Genomic DNA, 18,020 nt, shown 5'->3' on the forward strand with positions numbered 1-18,020 from the left:
CCTACAGTGAAGCACGGTGGTGGCAGCATCATGCAGTGGTGATGTTTTTCAACGGCAGGGACTGGGAGACTAGTCAGGATTGAGGGAAAGATGACCGGAGAAAAGTATAAAGACATCCTTGATGAAAACCTGCTCCAGACCCCTCAGGACCTCAGACTGGGGAGAAGGTTCACCTTCCAATAGGACATTGACCCTAAACCCACAGCCAAGACAAGGCATGGGTGGCTTCGGGACAAGTCTGTGAATGTTCTTGAGTGGTCCAGCCAGAGCCTGGACTTGAACCCGATCGAACAACTCTGGAGAGACTTGAAAATAGCTGTGCAGTGACGCTCCCCATCCAACCTGAGAGCGCTTGAGAGGATCTGCAGAGAAGAATGGGAGAAACTCCCCAAATACAGGTGTGCCAAACTTGTAGCGTCATACCCAAGAATACTCAAGGCTGTAATCGCTGCCAAAGTTGCTTCAACAAAGTACTGAGTAAAGGGTCTGAATAGTTATGTAAATGTGATATTTCGGGTTTTACATTTATAATTTCTAAAACCTGTGTTTGCTGTGTCAATAAGGGGTAATGTGTGTAGATTGATGAGGAAAAACAAACAATTTAGTCAGTTTTAGAATAAGGCTGTAAAGTAACAAAATATGGAAAAAGTCAAGGGGTCTGAATACTTTCCGACTGCACTGTACATGTGAGTAATTCTAAAGGGACCACACTAGAGATGAGGTTTTACTGTCGTCTGTCCCGGATCTCAAAGAAGAGGCAGAAGAGAACACAGAGACAGAGGCCTATGACGCAGAGATAGGAAAGTGGGTTACAGTTAGAGCAGGGCAGTGTTTCTCTGGTCTCCCCATACTGTATCTCTACAGATAACAGAGAGAGTTCCTCTCTGAGGAGACGTGAGCTGAGCAGGTTATAGGAACAGCATGTCCTGGGTGCCTAACCACAGCCCTTGTCTGTCTGCACAAAAATCCCCAGAGAGATGCATCCATCCAACAATACGAAACCCTGTCAGGGTTAGAAATTTGTGGGTCTGTTGCTAATCTGTCACAAAAACTTAGACACGGGTCAGACCAGATCATGCTTTAAGTTACATCGAGATAGGCCGGTTCTATAGCATCAACATAGTATGGACTATTTTAAAAGTTATTGAAACCAGGATAAATACTAAGGAGTAACCACAGTAATAAAAAAGTTAAAGGAAGCATGGACCCAAGACAAAGGGAATAGGAAGACAAGGATGAAAAAGAGGAAGAGGATAAGAACATAGAGGAAGAAACAAAAAAAGAGAGGAGGTAGAGGGGCTGACCTGAGTGTGTGCGTAGGTGGCCTGTAAGTGCGTCACGACGGCGGCAGGCGTAGCTGCAGAAGGGGCATTTGAAGGGCTTCTCCCCCGTGTGCAGTTTGATGTGTCTCAACAGATTGCCCTTCTGAGTGAACGACACGCCACACTGGTTACACTGGAACGACCTATCACCTGAGAGGGGCACAGGAAGTGTTACACTGGAACGACCTATTACTTGAAGGGGCACAGGAAGTGCAGGCTCTCATCTCTCACTCCCCCTTTTACATATAGCCAGAAAAGCAACACACAATACCCACAGACCACCAGCCACCTAGTCTTGAGTTTTCACTCAGCTAGTGGACCGAACAAACTTGAGAAAGACGGAAATGGAGGTTCACAGCTACTCAACAGCAATCAACACATTGCAATGGTAAAACATGGTTTGATTGGTAAAGGCAAGCAATGATTGGTAAAGGCAAGCAACACGCCTTAGCTGAGAACGTTGTAACATCTCAAATAATGCAGAGAATATATTTCTAGGAGGATTGTCAGTGGGTAGAAAAACACTAACGTGTGGTGCCTGATGTGTGCTGTGTACAATTGATACATTTGAGCTACAGCCTACTGCTACTACAGTAATAGTGTCTGGAGTGTGGTGAGATGAGGTGTTAGAGCTCCACCCTAATAGCTCTGCTCTGGGTCTCTTCTACAGCTCCCTCTCTCACCACAGAGTAGGTGTAGAAATACAGTGAGTTTTCATCCTTCACCAGGCGCCCGGTAGGGCTGTATGCGTTCTACACACAGATACACAAACACCACCAACACCACTAAGTTGGTATAAGTTAATAAGGTTTAGTGTGGCAGTCAAAGTCTCTTCAGATAGTAAATGGTTAAGACTTAAGGAGGCTTACAGTGTGTCTTAAAATCTCCCATTGTGTTAAAGTGCTGTACATCTTTAATACCAGCTTTACCATGAAAGTATGTTTGTCTGTATCTATGCAAAAAGTTTGCCCGGTTCACCAGTAAACTACAGTAGTCTCATCATCATCTTGATGATCGTCTCTTGATCTGCGGCCGAACGTTTGGAAAAGTGAAACGTGATCCTAAATCTGTGAAGACCGAGGCTCAGTAATGGCGTCAGTGAAGGGCTCGGGAACAGGTTGTGGAGGATTCCTGGGATGTTATCCATGAAAATCATTCCAAGGCTAAACTATTGTATTCTACAAAACAGCAAAGCTCTCCAGCTCCACACCCGTAGAAACAATTTCTGACTCACAGAATTTAAAAAAATCATAGGGTGAGTGACGTACAATTGCTTGAGTCTGTAAAATTCATATCTCATAGGGAGCTACAACGTGAAGTATAATTTATTCATCATTTATTAACGTTTAACTAATGGGTTTTTGCAGTTTGCTAGATGTTAATGATAAAACATTGACAATCCTTAGATACATCAGAGAGTATTGAGTCAATGTTGTTCAATATAAAGTACATTAGGTTTGTAAAATATTCTGTGAAAGGGACATAAGGGGTAACAACTTTAGAGAAACATTTACCATTGGGCAGCCGAGTTCCTGGGTCACATGACCCATCTGACCCAGGGACCCCATCCTGTAGGTTGTTTGGGCTGTCAATCATGGGCTCTTCCAATCCCGATTCCTCTTCCCCACTTTGTCCCATATCCTCAGCTGTGGTCCTCCTGTCCCTTTCATCTTCTGTCTCTTCTTCTTGTTTGATGGTGTGTTCTGGAAGAGACAGGTATGACCAATCCAATTACAGTTTTTCAGACAATCACATGACAATCACATGACATGGCTTTAGTGGATGATCCTTGTTCTTCCAGTAAGAGGTGCAGTGGCTCTAGGTTACAAGTCTAAACCTTGTAAATCTGTTTCTCTTTGAATGTAAACATCCATTGATTGGAACAAGTTCATCAAATCTGCATGTTATTTCCCCTGGAGAAATAAGTAATATAATGATGCTCAACATAAATTGCCAAAGTTAATGCTAACCCCTAGAGGCAGGGACTCATCAAATCTGACAAAAAATGGTTAATTATTGGTATGTTATTGTTAATTATATGCAAGTATTTAATCAGGCAAGTCAGTTAAGAACAAATACTTATTTACAATGATGGCCTACCCTGGCCAAACCCTAACCCGGATGACGCTGGGCCAATTGTGCGCCGCCCTATGGGACTCCCAATCACGGCCGGTTGTGATACAGCCTGGAATCGAACCAGGTTCTGTAGTGACACCTCTAGCACTGAGATGCAGTGCATTAGACCGCTGTGCCACTCAGGAGCTCAATTATTTCTGTTATCTATTTTAAACCTGAGACTTCTGGAATGTACACAGTAAAGTAGTTATGTGGAGAAAAGCGGGGTTCGTCCCAGAAGTGGACGGGCGATACGTGACTTGGTCTGAACATTAGAGATTTGTGGAGGGACAGCTGAGAAACAGGCTGGTCTAGTTCCACTCAGTCCTTGGCAGGGCTGGGGTCAATTCTAATTGAAGGCAGTCAAGTAAACTTAAATAACAATTCGAAATTGAATAAAAAAATGGTATCTATTTTCAATGACTTCTCAACAAACTGAGAAGTAGAAGCTATTAATTTCAAATATTTTTTCCCCCATTTTATTTGAATTTAAAATCACTTCCTGAATTGACTGCCTTTAATTCGAATTGACCGCAGCCCTGGTCTCTGGGGAGGAGGAGAGGAAGAGCGGAGGACTGCGGCCAGGTGCTGCTTAGCCTCTGTGGGTTTAGATTTGACTGGCACTGGGAGACTGGCTGGATGTCTTGATGGGGGGGGACTCTGGCTGACTAAAGGCACAAATGCCTCAACTCTACTGGGTTGGCCACCAGACTCTCAGTATCCCTCATCCGACATTATAGGGAGACTGACACACAGACACACAAATATGGCCCAGATACATACTCCTCCAGTCTGGCTTTAGTAACGTTTGACTCTTGAGTCACTAGGGACACACACACACATAGCCACAGAGTAATTAGAGATCGTCCTCTCCCACACAACATTTGAAGGTACAATATGCAGAAATTGTCCCGCCATTTCCTGGTTGCTTAAATTCAAATAGTTTTCCTAATTTCAGTTTGTTTGCCAAAACAAGTAATCTATTGTGTAGAGAATCGTTGTACCATCTAAAGTATATTTTCAATAACCAAAATTATTGTATTTTCAGCAGTTTAAAACTGGTGTATAAAACTGAAAGTAAAAGACACAAAAAGAAAGCTTAAGAGCGGAACGCATAGAAACAGCACACATAGAACATATCTACCGCTTCTTAGACTTACGTTCAATGGAAATGACAGATCTATCTCATGTTTCTATGTGAATTTGGTCGGGTTACCCAAAAAGTTGTATTTTGCAGCTTTAAGATTCTGGTATGCTTAGCATATACCTAGGGACCTTAATCTTGAACATGTGGAATTAGTTTTTTTATTAGGATCCCCATTAAGTGTTGCAGAAGCAGCAGCTACTGTACTTTTTGTGGGGTCCACACAAAACATAAAGCATGACAAAATACATAACTCTATTAGACAAGAACAGAAACACACATTTAAAAAAAGAACAATAGAGCACATTTTTTTCCTGTACTGCATATACATACAACATATGCATATACAGCATATACAGTACATACAGGTTTTTAGGTCATACAAGGTCAGAGGCATCATACCGTGAGAAGGAGACTTCTTGCATTCCTTTACAGTAGTCTGAAGGAAAACCTGATACGGACGTTAATCATGACCATCCAGTCAAGCCTGTTTGTGATTTGTGACTGAAACTATAATCATAGCGTAGGTACGGAAGGAGCAAGAGCAATAACCCCAAACCTCTCACATCCATATAATCCATTCCCTGACTGTCCCTTCAGGCTCCTAGGCTCCATTAAAGGGGATTTGGCAATAAGGCCACTTACAGTTTCTATGTCCCGAGAGTCAGATGAACTCGTGAGTACCATTTTTATGTTTGCATCCGGTATGAAGGAAGTTAAAGGTCGTTTGGTGAGCCAATGCTAACTAGCTTAGCGCAAAAACTTGAAGTCTTCCTTCATACTAGACCAGGCACTTGCACAGATGGAGCCCTAGGTGTGCTGGAGCACCTGCCCCTTTGCCGAACAGTTTGGGCAACACGTTAATATGAACCCTCTATGGAAAGATGAGACTCTCACGAACACGTGCATGTTTTTCTCTAGGACACCCACAAGCTTCCCAAGACTTGTCTGAAGGTAGCCTGGTACCAGTTCAACTGTTGGTGCCTAAAAAAAGGGGTTAAATATGTTTAAAAAATATATATAAATAAGTTCATGATCTTTCCTATATCTCTCAGACACAAACTTCCTTTAGATTTTTTTTTACCATCTGTTTTTCCATGTATGAATCTGTTATTCAACGCGTTTCTATGAGCTAATAGCAATAAGACCAAACTCAATATTTCATCCAATATTTATTTTATATACAAGTGGAGTGTGGCGATAGCTAGGGTTGACTGTGTGCTTATTGCTTTAGGGTTGACAACAACATTTACTGTGGTGATTGCTACAGGGTTGACACAAAGTCATGGTGACTGCTATAGGGTTGACACTAAATCATGATGATTGCTATATGGTTGACAATAAGTCATGGTGATTGATATAAGGTTGACACAAAGTCATGGTGACTGCTATGGGGTTGACACTAAGTCATGGGGATGGCTATAGGGTTGACACTAAGTAAAGGTGATTGCTATAGCGTTGACTCTAAGTGGTGGTGATTAATATAGGGTTGACACTAAGTGATGGTGACTGCTATAGGGTTGACACTAAGTGATGGTGATTAATATAGGGTTGACACTAAGTGATGGTGACTGCTATAGGGTTGACACTAAATCATGATGATTGCTATATGGTTGACACTATGTCATGGTGATTGCTATGGGGTTGACACTATGTCATGGTGATTGCTATGGGGTTGACACTAAGTAAAGGTGATTGCTATAGCGTTGACTCTAAGTGGTGGTGATTAATATAGGGTTGACACTAAGTGATGGTGATTAATATAGTGTTGACACTAAGTCATGGGGATTGCTATAGCGTTGACACTAAGTGGTGGTGATTAATATAGGGTTGACACTAAGTGATGGTGATTAATATAGGGTTGACACTAAGCCATGGGGATTGCTATAGCGTTGACACTAAGTGGTGGTGATTAATATAGGTTTGACACTAAGTGATGGTGATTAATATAGGTTTGACACTAAGTGATGGTGATTAATATAGGGTTGACACTAAGTGGTGGTGATTAATATAGGGTTGACACTAAGTGATGGTGATTAATATAGGGTTGACACTAAGTGATGGTGACTGCTATAGGGTTGACACTAAATCATGATGATTGCTATATGGTTGACAATAAGTCATGGTGATTGATATAAGGTTGACACTATGTCATGGTGATTGCTATGGGGTTGACACTAAGTAAAGGTGATTGCTATAGCGTTGACTCTAAGTGGTGGTGATTAATATAGGGTTGACACTAAGTGATGGTGATTGCTATAGCGTTGACACTAAGTGGTGGTGATTAATATAGGGTTGACACTAAGTGATGGTGATTAATATAGTGTTGACACTAAGTCATGGGGATTGCTATAGCGTTGACACTAAGTGATGGTGATTAATATAGGGTTGACACTAAGTCATGGGGATTGCTATAGCGTTGACACTAAGTGGTGGTGATTAATATAGGTTTGACACTAAGTGATGGTGATTAATATAGGTTTGACACTAAGTGATGGTGATTAATATAGGGTTGACACTAAGTGATGGTGATTAATATAGGTTTGACACTAAGTGATGGTGATTAATATAGGTTTGACACTAAGTAATGGTGACTGCTATAGGGTTGACACTAAGTCACACTATCCACTCCACTGAGGTGATATGATTGACAACTTCCATCTATCTTCCAACACAGACCACATATAATTCTGGAGTCCTGCTATTGTCAGCAATGACATGGCAATCTCTGTAACAACATGGCAGTATTTTATTAAGCAATATTTCCCCTTTTATCTCTTAGCCTTGTGTGAACTGAAAGAGCTCCTCTTTTACTAACAGCATGACATTGAATTTATCCTCCAGTGCTGTATCCTGGCAACATGGAGCTAGCAGATCGAGGGGTATTGTAGGTGGGGTATACACATGAAGAGCTCGCCACTCTCTGTCGAAGCTGGCTGAACTTGAGATGGTTGCTGCGACAACAGCATTTTATAGAACCCAGATAAATAAAATATAAAGAAACTCCCGAAGCATGACGGGTTATGTTACCAAGGAGGAGAAACTACAGTAGGTATCCAAGCTAAGTGAAAAGTGCTATCATAAGCTAATCTGAGTAAAGATACCTGTCCCATACCTGGCTGTGTATTGAACACCTCATAGTTTACATTACTCAGGGGTCAGAGATCAAAAAGATCAAGAAGAGTCACCCATAAGGTATTTTGCTAGTGGAACTGTAGAGGTATTTTGCTGAAGTGAATGAAAAAATACTTTAAAATGCTATACCATACTAATAGCTTGATACTAAACATAAGTGTATAGGCAAACATGTTTTGTAGTTTTGCACACACTGACACAACTGCTTAATTTCAGTGTTGTGTTACAAAAGTGGTGTCATGGCGGAGTGGTGTTAGGCAACCTCTGGGTCGGGATGACACAAGCTGTATCTGTGAGTCTCTCTCCCTCTGACACAGATCTAGGACCAGGCTACTAATACTGGGGGATGCTGCGGGAAACAACTTCCCTTTTCTGGTTCAGCCACCTCATGGTGACATGTCTGAAGACAATGAGAAGAATGGCACCATGTCTCAGCTCTTCCTATTTCTTTTCATTTAATGGAAGGGAACTACGCAAGACCCTTCAGATAAGACATACATTTCTGATGACCCTTTGATAAAAGAAAATAAACTGTTTCTTGACGTGTGTGTGTGTGTGTGTGTGTGTGTGTGTGTGTGTGTGTGTGTGTGTGTGTGTGTGTGTGTGTGTGTGTGTGTGTGTGTGTGTGTGTGTGTGTGTGTGTGTGTGTGTGTGTGTGTGTATCCACTCACCAGTCGGTGAATAAGGACCCTGGGGCTGCTGTGCGTTGGGTGTGTTTGCCGACAGGTCCACCAACATTCTAGAGTTCTCTGTCTTCCTGGGAGAGCAGTCTCCGTTACCTGGGTGACAGACAGACAACAAGAGCTGGGAACATCGCATTGCACAGCATTGCACTGCACTGAACAGCATACAGATACAGTACATACTGTACATACAAACTCCAATCTCCAAATGTCATGACCTCCTCAGATAAATGCTTTGAGATGTGTCAATTGTAGCAATCACACCATGTAAAAAAAAAGTGTAAAAATGTCTGATGATACCCGGAGACACTTAGCCAGGGGATAATTTAATGCTGTATTTCACACTTCTAATTCATAACAGGAAATCATTCTGAACCACTTTCAGTAGCAAACAAATTGTCCGTGGATGAGACCCAGCACTTGCTTAGCTTCTAGGTGCTAGCCAGTACAGTACCAGAGTGCAAGGTGGTATGGCTGCTGTCTGCTGGCTACTTTTTCTGTCAGCCTCGTGTCCTCTCCATACAGATCAGATCAGATTGTAGCCTGTCAGCACCTTCCCTGACACAGGCAATGCCATGGGATAGCTATAGCTGTGTGTCCTGTCCTGTCCACTTAGAAGGAGAGCTGTACAATCCCTTATCCCATTACAGCCTGGCCCCAGCACAGCCTCTCAGACAATACAGCAGCAGCAACACCACAGCACCCCCACTGACCCAGGTGTCAAATCCCACAGGAGCCAGACCACAGCAAAGACAACACTGTACCAGCTAGCACCTGGGAGTATTTTGTTAATATAGGTTTACAGGAAAGTACCTGAAAGTAACAGTCTAACTGTTAATCTTCGCCAAAGCTTCTCTCATGGAAGCTAAAACAAAATGCTTGTATTTTATGTGGTGTTACATTGTTGTGATTGGCTGCTGCTGAGTGAGACACACTGGGAGTTGTGGTCCATGACCATGATGACACAATCCCTGGGTCTGGTCTCCGATAACACGCCACGCTGGGGTTGGATGAAATCTCAGGTGACTGACAGGTGGCTATCCAATGGCAGTGGTGTCTGTTGTAGAGATAGGGGTGGCCCAGATTTGTCATGAAGGATTTTCCATTACTGTGCTAAGTGTTGACGCCTTGACGGCTGCCTGGCAGCTCTGTAGGGCCTCTCAGGTCAGGTAAAGGCTCAGTGTGTCTCAAAGGTGGTGTGTACTCGTAGCACGTGAATGTTAATGTTCATATGTTTTATGTACGTAATTATTACTGAAACCCTTAAAGGCATTTCGCTGAAACTGGTTTCAAAGACGAACTGTGGTAGGCCTTCATATATACAGTATACACGCTTGCTAACCCTAGGAAACTCTTTTCTACCTTCTCCTCCCTCCTTAATCCGCCCCCCTCCCTCCTCCCTCTCTGAGGACAACTTTGTCAACCACTTTAAAAAGAAGATTGACGACATCCGCTCTTCATTCACTCAGCTTATTGAGTCCACTGGTCGCACTCACACAGAACTACCCTACGCTTTGACCTCTTTCTTCCCTCTCTCTCCAGATGAAATCCTGCGACTAGTGAGGTCAGGCCACCCAACAACCTGCCCGCTCGACCCCATCCCCTCCTCCCTTATCCAGACAATCTCTGGAAACCTTCTCCCATTCCTCACTTCCCTCATCAACTCATCCTTGACCACTGTCACACCCCTCCTCAAGAAACCAACACTTGACCCCTCTGACGTCAAAAACCTCAGACTGGTATTACTTCTTTATTTTCTTTCCAAAACACTTGAGCGTGCTGTCTCTGACCAACTTTCTCCCTATCTCTCTCAGAATGATCTTCTTAACCCTAACCAGTCAGTCTTCAAGACAGGTCACTCAACCAAAACTGATTCTCTCTGTCACGGAGGCTCTCCACACTGCCAAAGCTGAATCTCTCTCCTCTGTTCTCATCCTCCTAGATCTATCCGCTGCCTTCGAAACCGTGAACCATCAGATCCTCCTCTCCACCCTCTCAGGGCTGGGAGTCTCAGGCTCTGCACACTCTGCATCCTACTTGACAGTCTACTCCTACCAGGTGATGTGGAGAGGATCTGTGTCTCTCACTACTCTCACTACTGGTGTCCCCCAGGGCTCGGTTCCAGGCCCTCTCCTCTTCTCTCTATAAACCAAGTCACTCGGCGCCGTCATATCCTCACATGTTCTCTCCTATCATTGCTATGTGGATGGCACTCAACTTCTTTTCTCTTTCCCCCTTCTGACACCCAGGTGGTGATAAGCATCTCTGCGTGCCTGGCAGATATCTCAGGTTGGATGTCGGCCCACCACCTCAATCTCAACCTCAACAAGACGAAGCTGATCTTCCTCCTGGGGAAGGCCTGCCCGCTCCAAGACCTCTCCATCGCGGTTGACAACTCCACGGTGTCCCCCTTCCAGAGTGCAAAGAACCTTGGCATGACCCTGGACAACACCCTGTCGTTCTCTGCAAACATCAAAAAAGCTCACGTCCACTACAATACCATGGTACTTGCCTATGGAGCAGCAAGATGAACTGCCACTCCATACCTTCAGGCTCTGCTCAAGGGAGGGCAACTGCAACTCCCACAGTCCAGTCCAAGCTTTTCTCTGTCTTGGGACCCCAAGGACAGCAGATACCCTGCCCCTCTTCTGAAAACATCTGAAACCCTACATCTTCAAAGAGTATCTTAAATAATCCCACAGCACCCCCCCTCACACCCCTTCCTCACACCTCCCCCCACCGAAAATAAATAAATAAATAATAATAATAAATAAAGTATTTTGTGAACTAACACTCACACTTAGCTCTGTTTTTTTTTATTTTCTTTTTCTCCCCAATTTCGTGATGTCCAATTGCTAGTTACAGTCTTGTCCCATCGCTGCAACTCCCCTACGGACTCGGGAGAGATGAAGCTCGAGAGCCATGCGTCCTCCGAAACACGACCCTGGCAAGCCGCACTTCTTCTTGACACCCTGCTGCCTTAACCCGGAAGCCAGCTGCACCAATGTGTTGGAGGAAACATTGTCCAACTGGCGACCAAAGTCAGTTTACAGGCTCCCGGCCCGCCACAAGAAGTCACTAGAGCGTGATGGAACAAGGAAATCCCGGTCGGCCAAACCCTCCCCTAACCCGGACAATGCTGGGCCAATTGTGCCCCGCCTCATGGGTGTCCCGGTCACGATCCCGGTTCTGTAGTGACGCCTCAAGCACAGCGATGCAGTTCCTTACACCACTGCGTGACTCGGGAGGCAGATATCTACATTATTGACGAAAATGTACTTACTATGACTGTGATATGTGGTTGTCCCACCTAGCTATCTTAAGATGAATGCACTAACTGTAAGTTGCTCTGGATAAGAGTGTCTGCTAAATGACTCAAATGTAAATGTAATGGTTTGATACAGTCATATGTGTGCACTCAAACACACTCACTTGTTTATCATCTGCCATTCCTCATACAATAGTTAAAATTGCAGCTCGCTGCCCCCAAAGTGATGCATGCTGGAACCCGTGGGCCAGGTTGAGGAGACAGTGTATGGCCACATCAGCGACTGGGGCCAACAGCACACACACACACGCACACACACACAGTCTGCTAAGTCAGAATCAGAGCTTTGATTCACACCACTTGTTAGCTGACTCAATACTGTATTTACCACCACACCATGGCCCAGATGACTTGTATAGACAGTGGAGGCTTCACTAGAAGAAGACAATGTGTGTAACGCATCAGATATGGATTGTTCCATGTGTTGGCGTTGCCAAAAGGAAAATAAAATGTATGAAAATGACAAAGATGATATAGGCTACCGTGTATATGATTTATCTTATCAGACAGGGTAGTTACTGCAGGTTGTCTTATGAAATGAGATTGAGAACCTGTTGTGTTAAACTATCAGCAACAAGTGGTTGGCTGGTTATAAAAATGCCATCATTTCTGAGTGGGAGGACTATAATGAGCCACAGAAACAGGAATGATACAAAGTAAGAATGATCAAGGGTTGGAACTGTGCAGGATTTCTCCCCCGGGTGACAGAGTAACTATGTTGTGGCTTGTTGGAAACACACAGGCTGGAGCAAGGATCTGGTTTTTCCTGTCAAACTCTCAACCTCCGGACCTTCCCTCTAGACTGTGAGAGATCTCATTCACCAATCTGCCTATGAACATGTTAGTGGAGATATGGCAGTATACTTCAAACATTAACCAAAATAGATGTGTATCAGCGATGTGAATGAAAGCAGAAGGCACTATATCCTACTTCATCCTACTTTTTTCCTTCACACTATAACGTTCATGTTTTTGACCACTCATCCCAAACCTATTACCAACAAACACAAAAAGGAGTTGTCAAACTCCAGATTGTCAGTATGTTCTATCAGTGGGAATCTGGGAAGGGGAATGTAAAGAGGAGGGAAGTACCACTGTGTTCCTGCTACAGAACCACCCTACTGATGATAAGACATCTCTAGGAGAGCGAAGTTGGCAGGATCGTTTTACAGGATCAGAACACATGTAGCTTGAGAAGGAGGGTGGGAGAGGAGAAGGGATATCTCCTTCTCCTAGCAGGACTGTCCGCCCCTGCTCCTACACCTGGTCCATCTGCCCAGTATCCCTGTAGGCCTAGGCCTCTCTTCAGGGAACCAGAACAATTAAAAATCTACCATTTTTATAGATACGGATGGATACGCTACAAACTTGATTAGAAAGACCAGCTTGTATAAAACCATAAAATGACAATTGAGAGACACATCCAGTATCTGCAATGTGAAACAGGATCTCGCTAACACAACTTTTCAAAAGTTTAAAGAATTAGAATAGTTCAGGAGGCTTCAGGTTAGAGAGTGATTGAAGAGTTGACTTACTTGCAGAATATCCATCAGTTGCCTCTGTTTCCATAGTTGGTGGAGAGCTTTGGGTATCAAAAGAAACAATACATTAGAAGAGCACTTGAGCTGAACCACGATGCTTATTCACTGGGCACACAGAGGTTGAATCAACTTTGTTTCCACATCATTTCAATGAAATGAAGTTGAACCAACTTGGAATAGATGTAGATTTGACATCTGTGCCCAGTGGGCCCTCTCTTCCTAACCTCTTCTAAATCCTTATGAAATTAGCCATATTATACTGTTTGGGTGGAGTGTTTATTTTTTTTTACGTGATCATTGTACGTTTAGGCAACACTTCCTAATACATTTAATTAATAAGCCATTATGAATGATAATAAATATTTATAATATTCTAAAATAGCCAAATTAGAGGATATTTTGATTTTGAAAAAGGCAATGATAAATTTGAGATATTTCACTAATATATTACAATAAAGGTTGATTGAAAATACATTAAACGTATTATGACTGGTACAATTATATGATGTATAAAACAGTGTTATACAGTGTTCAAATAAAACTGAAGCCGAAAAGTTCACACCACCAGTTTATTGTCTCGCAACATAAAACTATATTGTTCAACTTCCCAAAAAGCTGCTGAAGGGCTGGTGGGTTGTAAAATATAGCCTTTGAATAGAATGAAGTGGCTCATTGAAAGTTGCACTGTTAGAGAAGTAACACATATATTCAGCTAAAACTATAATATGGGTTATACATGTACATGGAGTGAGAACACACATTGCAGTTCTAGTAGTTTCACGTCCTCTGACAAAGGCCTTAAGCTAAAAATAAATATGTCTGAGAGAACAGTAGTGAGGTGCAAACAAACCACCACTGGCCAACCTAATGTCTGCTATCAGTATCAACGGAAATGTTGTAGACATGTATTATCTGTTGGTGGTTCAGATGAAATTGTGTAGTATTGATGTTTGATGCACAAGATAATTATGACCCACAAGCGGAGTACAGCTTCATAGTGTGACCCCACAAGAGGAGTTTGTCCTCATAGTATGACCCACAAAGGGGCTAAGCCCTCATAGTTCAGTAAAAAAAAACAGAAACCCAATCTTGAGAACTGACCTAGCAAAACATTTTCTACTAGGAACTAGAATACAGATGTCAACATTTGGCAAATGTCTTGTAAATGATTACCACTTCTTTCTACATACAATACAATAAAAATCACACAAAACATATTCATAATCAGTCAATAAAAAATGGCATGCACTTAGATTTTCCCTAATAATTGTCTCTTCAATCATTTGGATATCTATTAGCCTACAATGCAAACGATTCATAAATGAGACTAAGAGCCATGATATGTTCATATTTTTAAGAGTATTTTCTCTCGAATTTATAGTCAGTCATACATGGGTAGACTAGGCTATTCAAATAAATACATACAAAACAGTTGTTTTAGTGATTAGCAACCTAAGTTATTTGATTAATTCAATCAATATAATTTACCTTTATATTTTTGACAATTGAAATTAGAAGTGCTTCATTTGCAATGAACGGAAAGCCCATAAGAAGTATTTTCACCAGCTATCCGCGCCTCCGTGGTGGACACCTGCCTCTACAAACGCTCCGCCGTGCACGTGTGTAGGCTAACTGACAGCCAAAGATCTCCCTTCAATTTAAGAAAAACTATATGGGTTGATTTTCTCATTCATATGATATGAATCAAGCATTTGATTGACACAATCGGCCGTCCCCTGTTATTGTATGACATGAGCAATCAAATGGGATACACTGTCAATGTATCGATCAATCGCTCCTAAACAGTACGCAGAAGGAGCATCGTCGAAGTTGATATATTGCGTCCAGATAAAACAATTATGAAACTGTTATTATGAACGTATTACAAAGTTACATAACGTTGTTTTGTAAGGATGGAAGCCTAATCGTTTCCAGTGCATTATAATGTGTAGGATGCCTGTAACTTGATAAATTGACAAAATGTTTGATTGGACATTACCTTTTGTGTCTCCCCTGTTCAAGTGATAATCAGTGATCTTCGTCTGCGGAAGCTGCACGTCTTAAAATTCAAATGCAAATGCTCAGTAGCCTAATATGTTTTTGATAGACAATAACAAACAAAGAAATTAGGGGATACTCTCCTCCAAAAAAAGTGGGATGCCCCCCCAAAAAAACTTCAGTTGAGTATAACACTGTCCTGTCCTGCATACAACCTGAATAAAGTTTAGGGAACAGAGCAGCGCACTCCTCAATAAATAGCTTTGGTAGTTACTTCCTCTGTGCTGAACTAGACCGTCAACTTTCCACCTCAAACGTGACCCCCGCACACACCTTCCCTGTATCCTACAGTATTCTATGAAGTACACCTTCATAAGCCTAAATATGGACACGTCAACATTTATAGACTGTGTATTACTGGATGTTGTTTTTACTACAGCAGCAATGAGGTCGAAGACTCAACTTGTTTTTAGACTAAATGAAATAAAGAACGAGGGGATAGAACTGGATACACCGGTTCCTAAGGAATTAGCCATAGAACAACGAGTAAGGAGCAGCCTATTTTAAACAGAGGGGGGCTAAAGAATCAGAGAAGCATACGTAGGATATTCAAAAGGTATTGGATAAAGACGGAGTGAGTGAGTGAGTCAGTAGGCAGTCCCAGAGAGATATGCCAGATAACATGCTGTCTCATACTAACCTGTCGAAATATTCTCAGGTGCAGTTAGAAATACATTTCAGTAGAGACAGAACATCTCCTCAACTATAGTGCCCATACGATGATAGAGTGTCTCTCTTGGCGTTGCTGTTTGGGGAAAAAACATTTCGAATGGTGTCATAGACTTCGCAGAACCCCCCACTCCTGCATCAACAGGTATCGGATCACGGTTGAGTCGCGAGCAGTCTGGCTTTCATACGTGAGACCCACCTGTCTCGCTGGATGTCGTGGAGACAGCAGCACGCATTGTATTGTCTGGATGAATCAATGGTCGGATGTTGAGCGTTTATCCACGGGCATATTTTACATGTCATTATAGCAGAGTAACCGTCATCCCTGTAGGCTAAATATCATCACTGAGTTGCATTGGTTTTCTTTCTTTCTTTACTTTATAAACGCAGGAGATTGAATAATCCCATCACCTATGCTCGGTAATTAGGACTAGCCTACACATTTCACCCATTGGAATATCTTTCTTGGATCACACTGTAATATATTACAGTAGTGGCGCAGGCAGCAACAGTTAACCCGCCGATACTTCCTCCATATTAGAAAGCAAAGCAGACGAGTCAGCGAGTGTCTATTCTGGGAACTTGGTCTAACACAGAGAAACGGATCTCTCTCTCTCTCTGACTGCCTGTCTGTGTTCGGCAATCGATTACAGGACTTCACAGCCTGTTTCTTTGGCATATAACATATCGACATTACATTTAGCTAAAATAACACTAATACAATTTGATTCCGAGTAAATGGTGAAAACAATGATTGAATAGGATACAATAGGATGATAATAATAATAATAGGAGAATAATAAAGTGATACTGCTACTGAATAATTACAGTAGATACAATTCTCATAATAATATGAATTGTATTAGCCTATTAAACCAACACAGTCTCACATTCAATTCGCGCATATATGTACAAAATGTATTTCAGCAGATTTCGTGCGTTTTTGTGCATTTTTGGGCTGGTTTGAAAATACACGAATTTCTGTGCTACTTAATTCGTGCGAAAAGACACGAATTTAACCAGTAGGCGACACAAGCCTTTGCAACAACCATATAGACACGATAATTTATATTTCATTTTTGTTCTTCTTAATGGCTAATTCAACGTCATGAATATACAGAAATGTTGTCTTTGTTTAACCATGTTTTAAAATGTGTCGTTGTATGCCTATATGTACTGTTTTAGACTTGCTGAACAGAATTTGAGAAAAGACGCACATTTACCTGCGACTTAATTCGTGGGAAATATTGTTTTATTAATGCCAATGCTGTTTTCTGTGCTTGATTTCGCTTAATACTTTGGATACTGGTGCACTTGTAATCAGAACGCCTTTTTGTCATGTAGGCAACCATACACGATTTTCTTCATAACCCATTTCATATTTCGTGGAGCCTAAATTACACAATTTTCTTCATAATGCATGTATTACATGTTAATGTAAAATAATGAATTATGTTGGCTTACACTTATGGCCTTTCCAAGGCCTTTCCATACCTTAAGGGAACATTTTAGCACTCGCCATATGGTTAGTGAGAAACGCCACATTGCAAATGTAAGGTGAGAAACGCCACATTGCAAATGTAAGGTCCCTTACTAGACGTCCTGCAACGTTTCTAAAATTCGCAGATGGCGTCGGGCCGTGCGCGGGGGAGAGATCTTTCAGGAAGTCATCAAACTAAATCTCTCGGACGTTCGGTTTCCGTTTTATAAAACTAACACATTTTGGTCATTTTTCCGCAGTCTAGGAAATTCCCACCAGAGGGAAAATAAATAATATTGCAAATGCACAAGCACATTGCAAATGCATGTGGCCTTTTCTCCTAAACGGAAAATATTTTGAAGACGTAATGGTCAGTTGGCCCCGAACAAGATGGCGTCGAGGCCTCAACGCTTTTTGAGTTATGGCCATTTTTCTGGGATTAAAGGTCAAAAACGTAAAGTAGGGTGCTAATTTGACCGCTTCACGTCAAAGTACATAAGCATACGGTGTCAGGAAAAAAAGATCCAGCCATTTATCTATCGTAA

The 18,020-nt window shown here is 42.2% G+C and overlaps 1 protein-coding gene across 3 annotated transcripts in view; it reads right to left on the bottom strand.

Moving 5' to 3' along the window:
• Positions 1–16,520, bottom strand: part of ikzf2 (IKAROS family zinc finger 2) — a 30,918-nt gene extending 14,398 nt beyond the window's left edge. The window contains exons 1-5 of one of the 3 annotated variants that reach the window (XM_071355217.1): positions 16,195–16,520; positions 13,263–13,309; positions 8,388–8,495; positions 2,837–3,025; positions 1,305–1,472 (exon numbers count right to left, since the gene is read on the bottom strand). In XM_071355217.1, coding sequence (XP_071211318.1) covers positions 1,305–1,472; positions 2,837–3,025; positions 8,388–8,495; positions 13,263–13,309; positions 16,195–16,298 — 616 coding nt within the window. In that variant the 5' untranslated portion in view covers positions 16,299–16,520. Of the gene's footprint in view, positions 1–1,304; positions 1,473–2,836; positions 3,026–8,387; positions 8,496–13,262; positions 13,310–15,267; positions 15,923–15,966 lie in introns of those variants that run through there. The other 2 variants (XM_071355219.1, XM_071355218.1) reach the window with 2 other exon arrangements.
• Positions 16,521–18,020: the final 1,500 nt, after the last annotated feature.

Source organism: Salvelinus alpinus, chromosome 20, assembly GCF_045679555.1.
Source record: "Salvelinus alpinus chromosome 20, SLU_Salpinus.1, whole genome shotgun sequence".
In the NCBI taxonomy this organism is placed as follows: domain Eukaryota; kingdom Metazoa; phylum Chordata; class Actinopteri; order Salmoniformes; family Salmonidae; genus Salvelinus; species Salvelinus alpinus.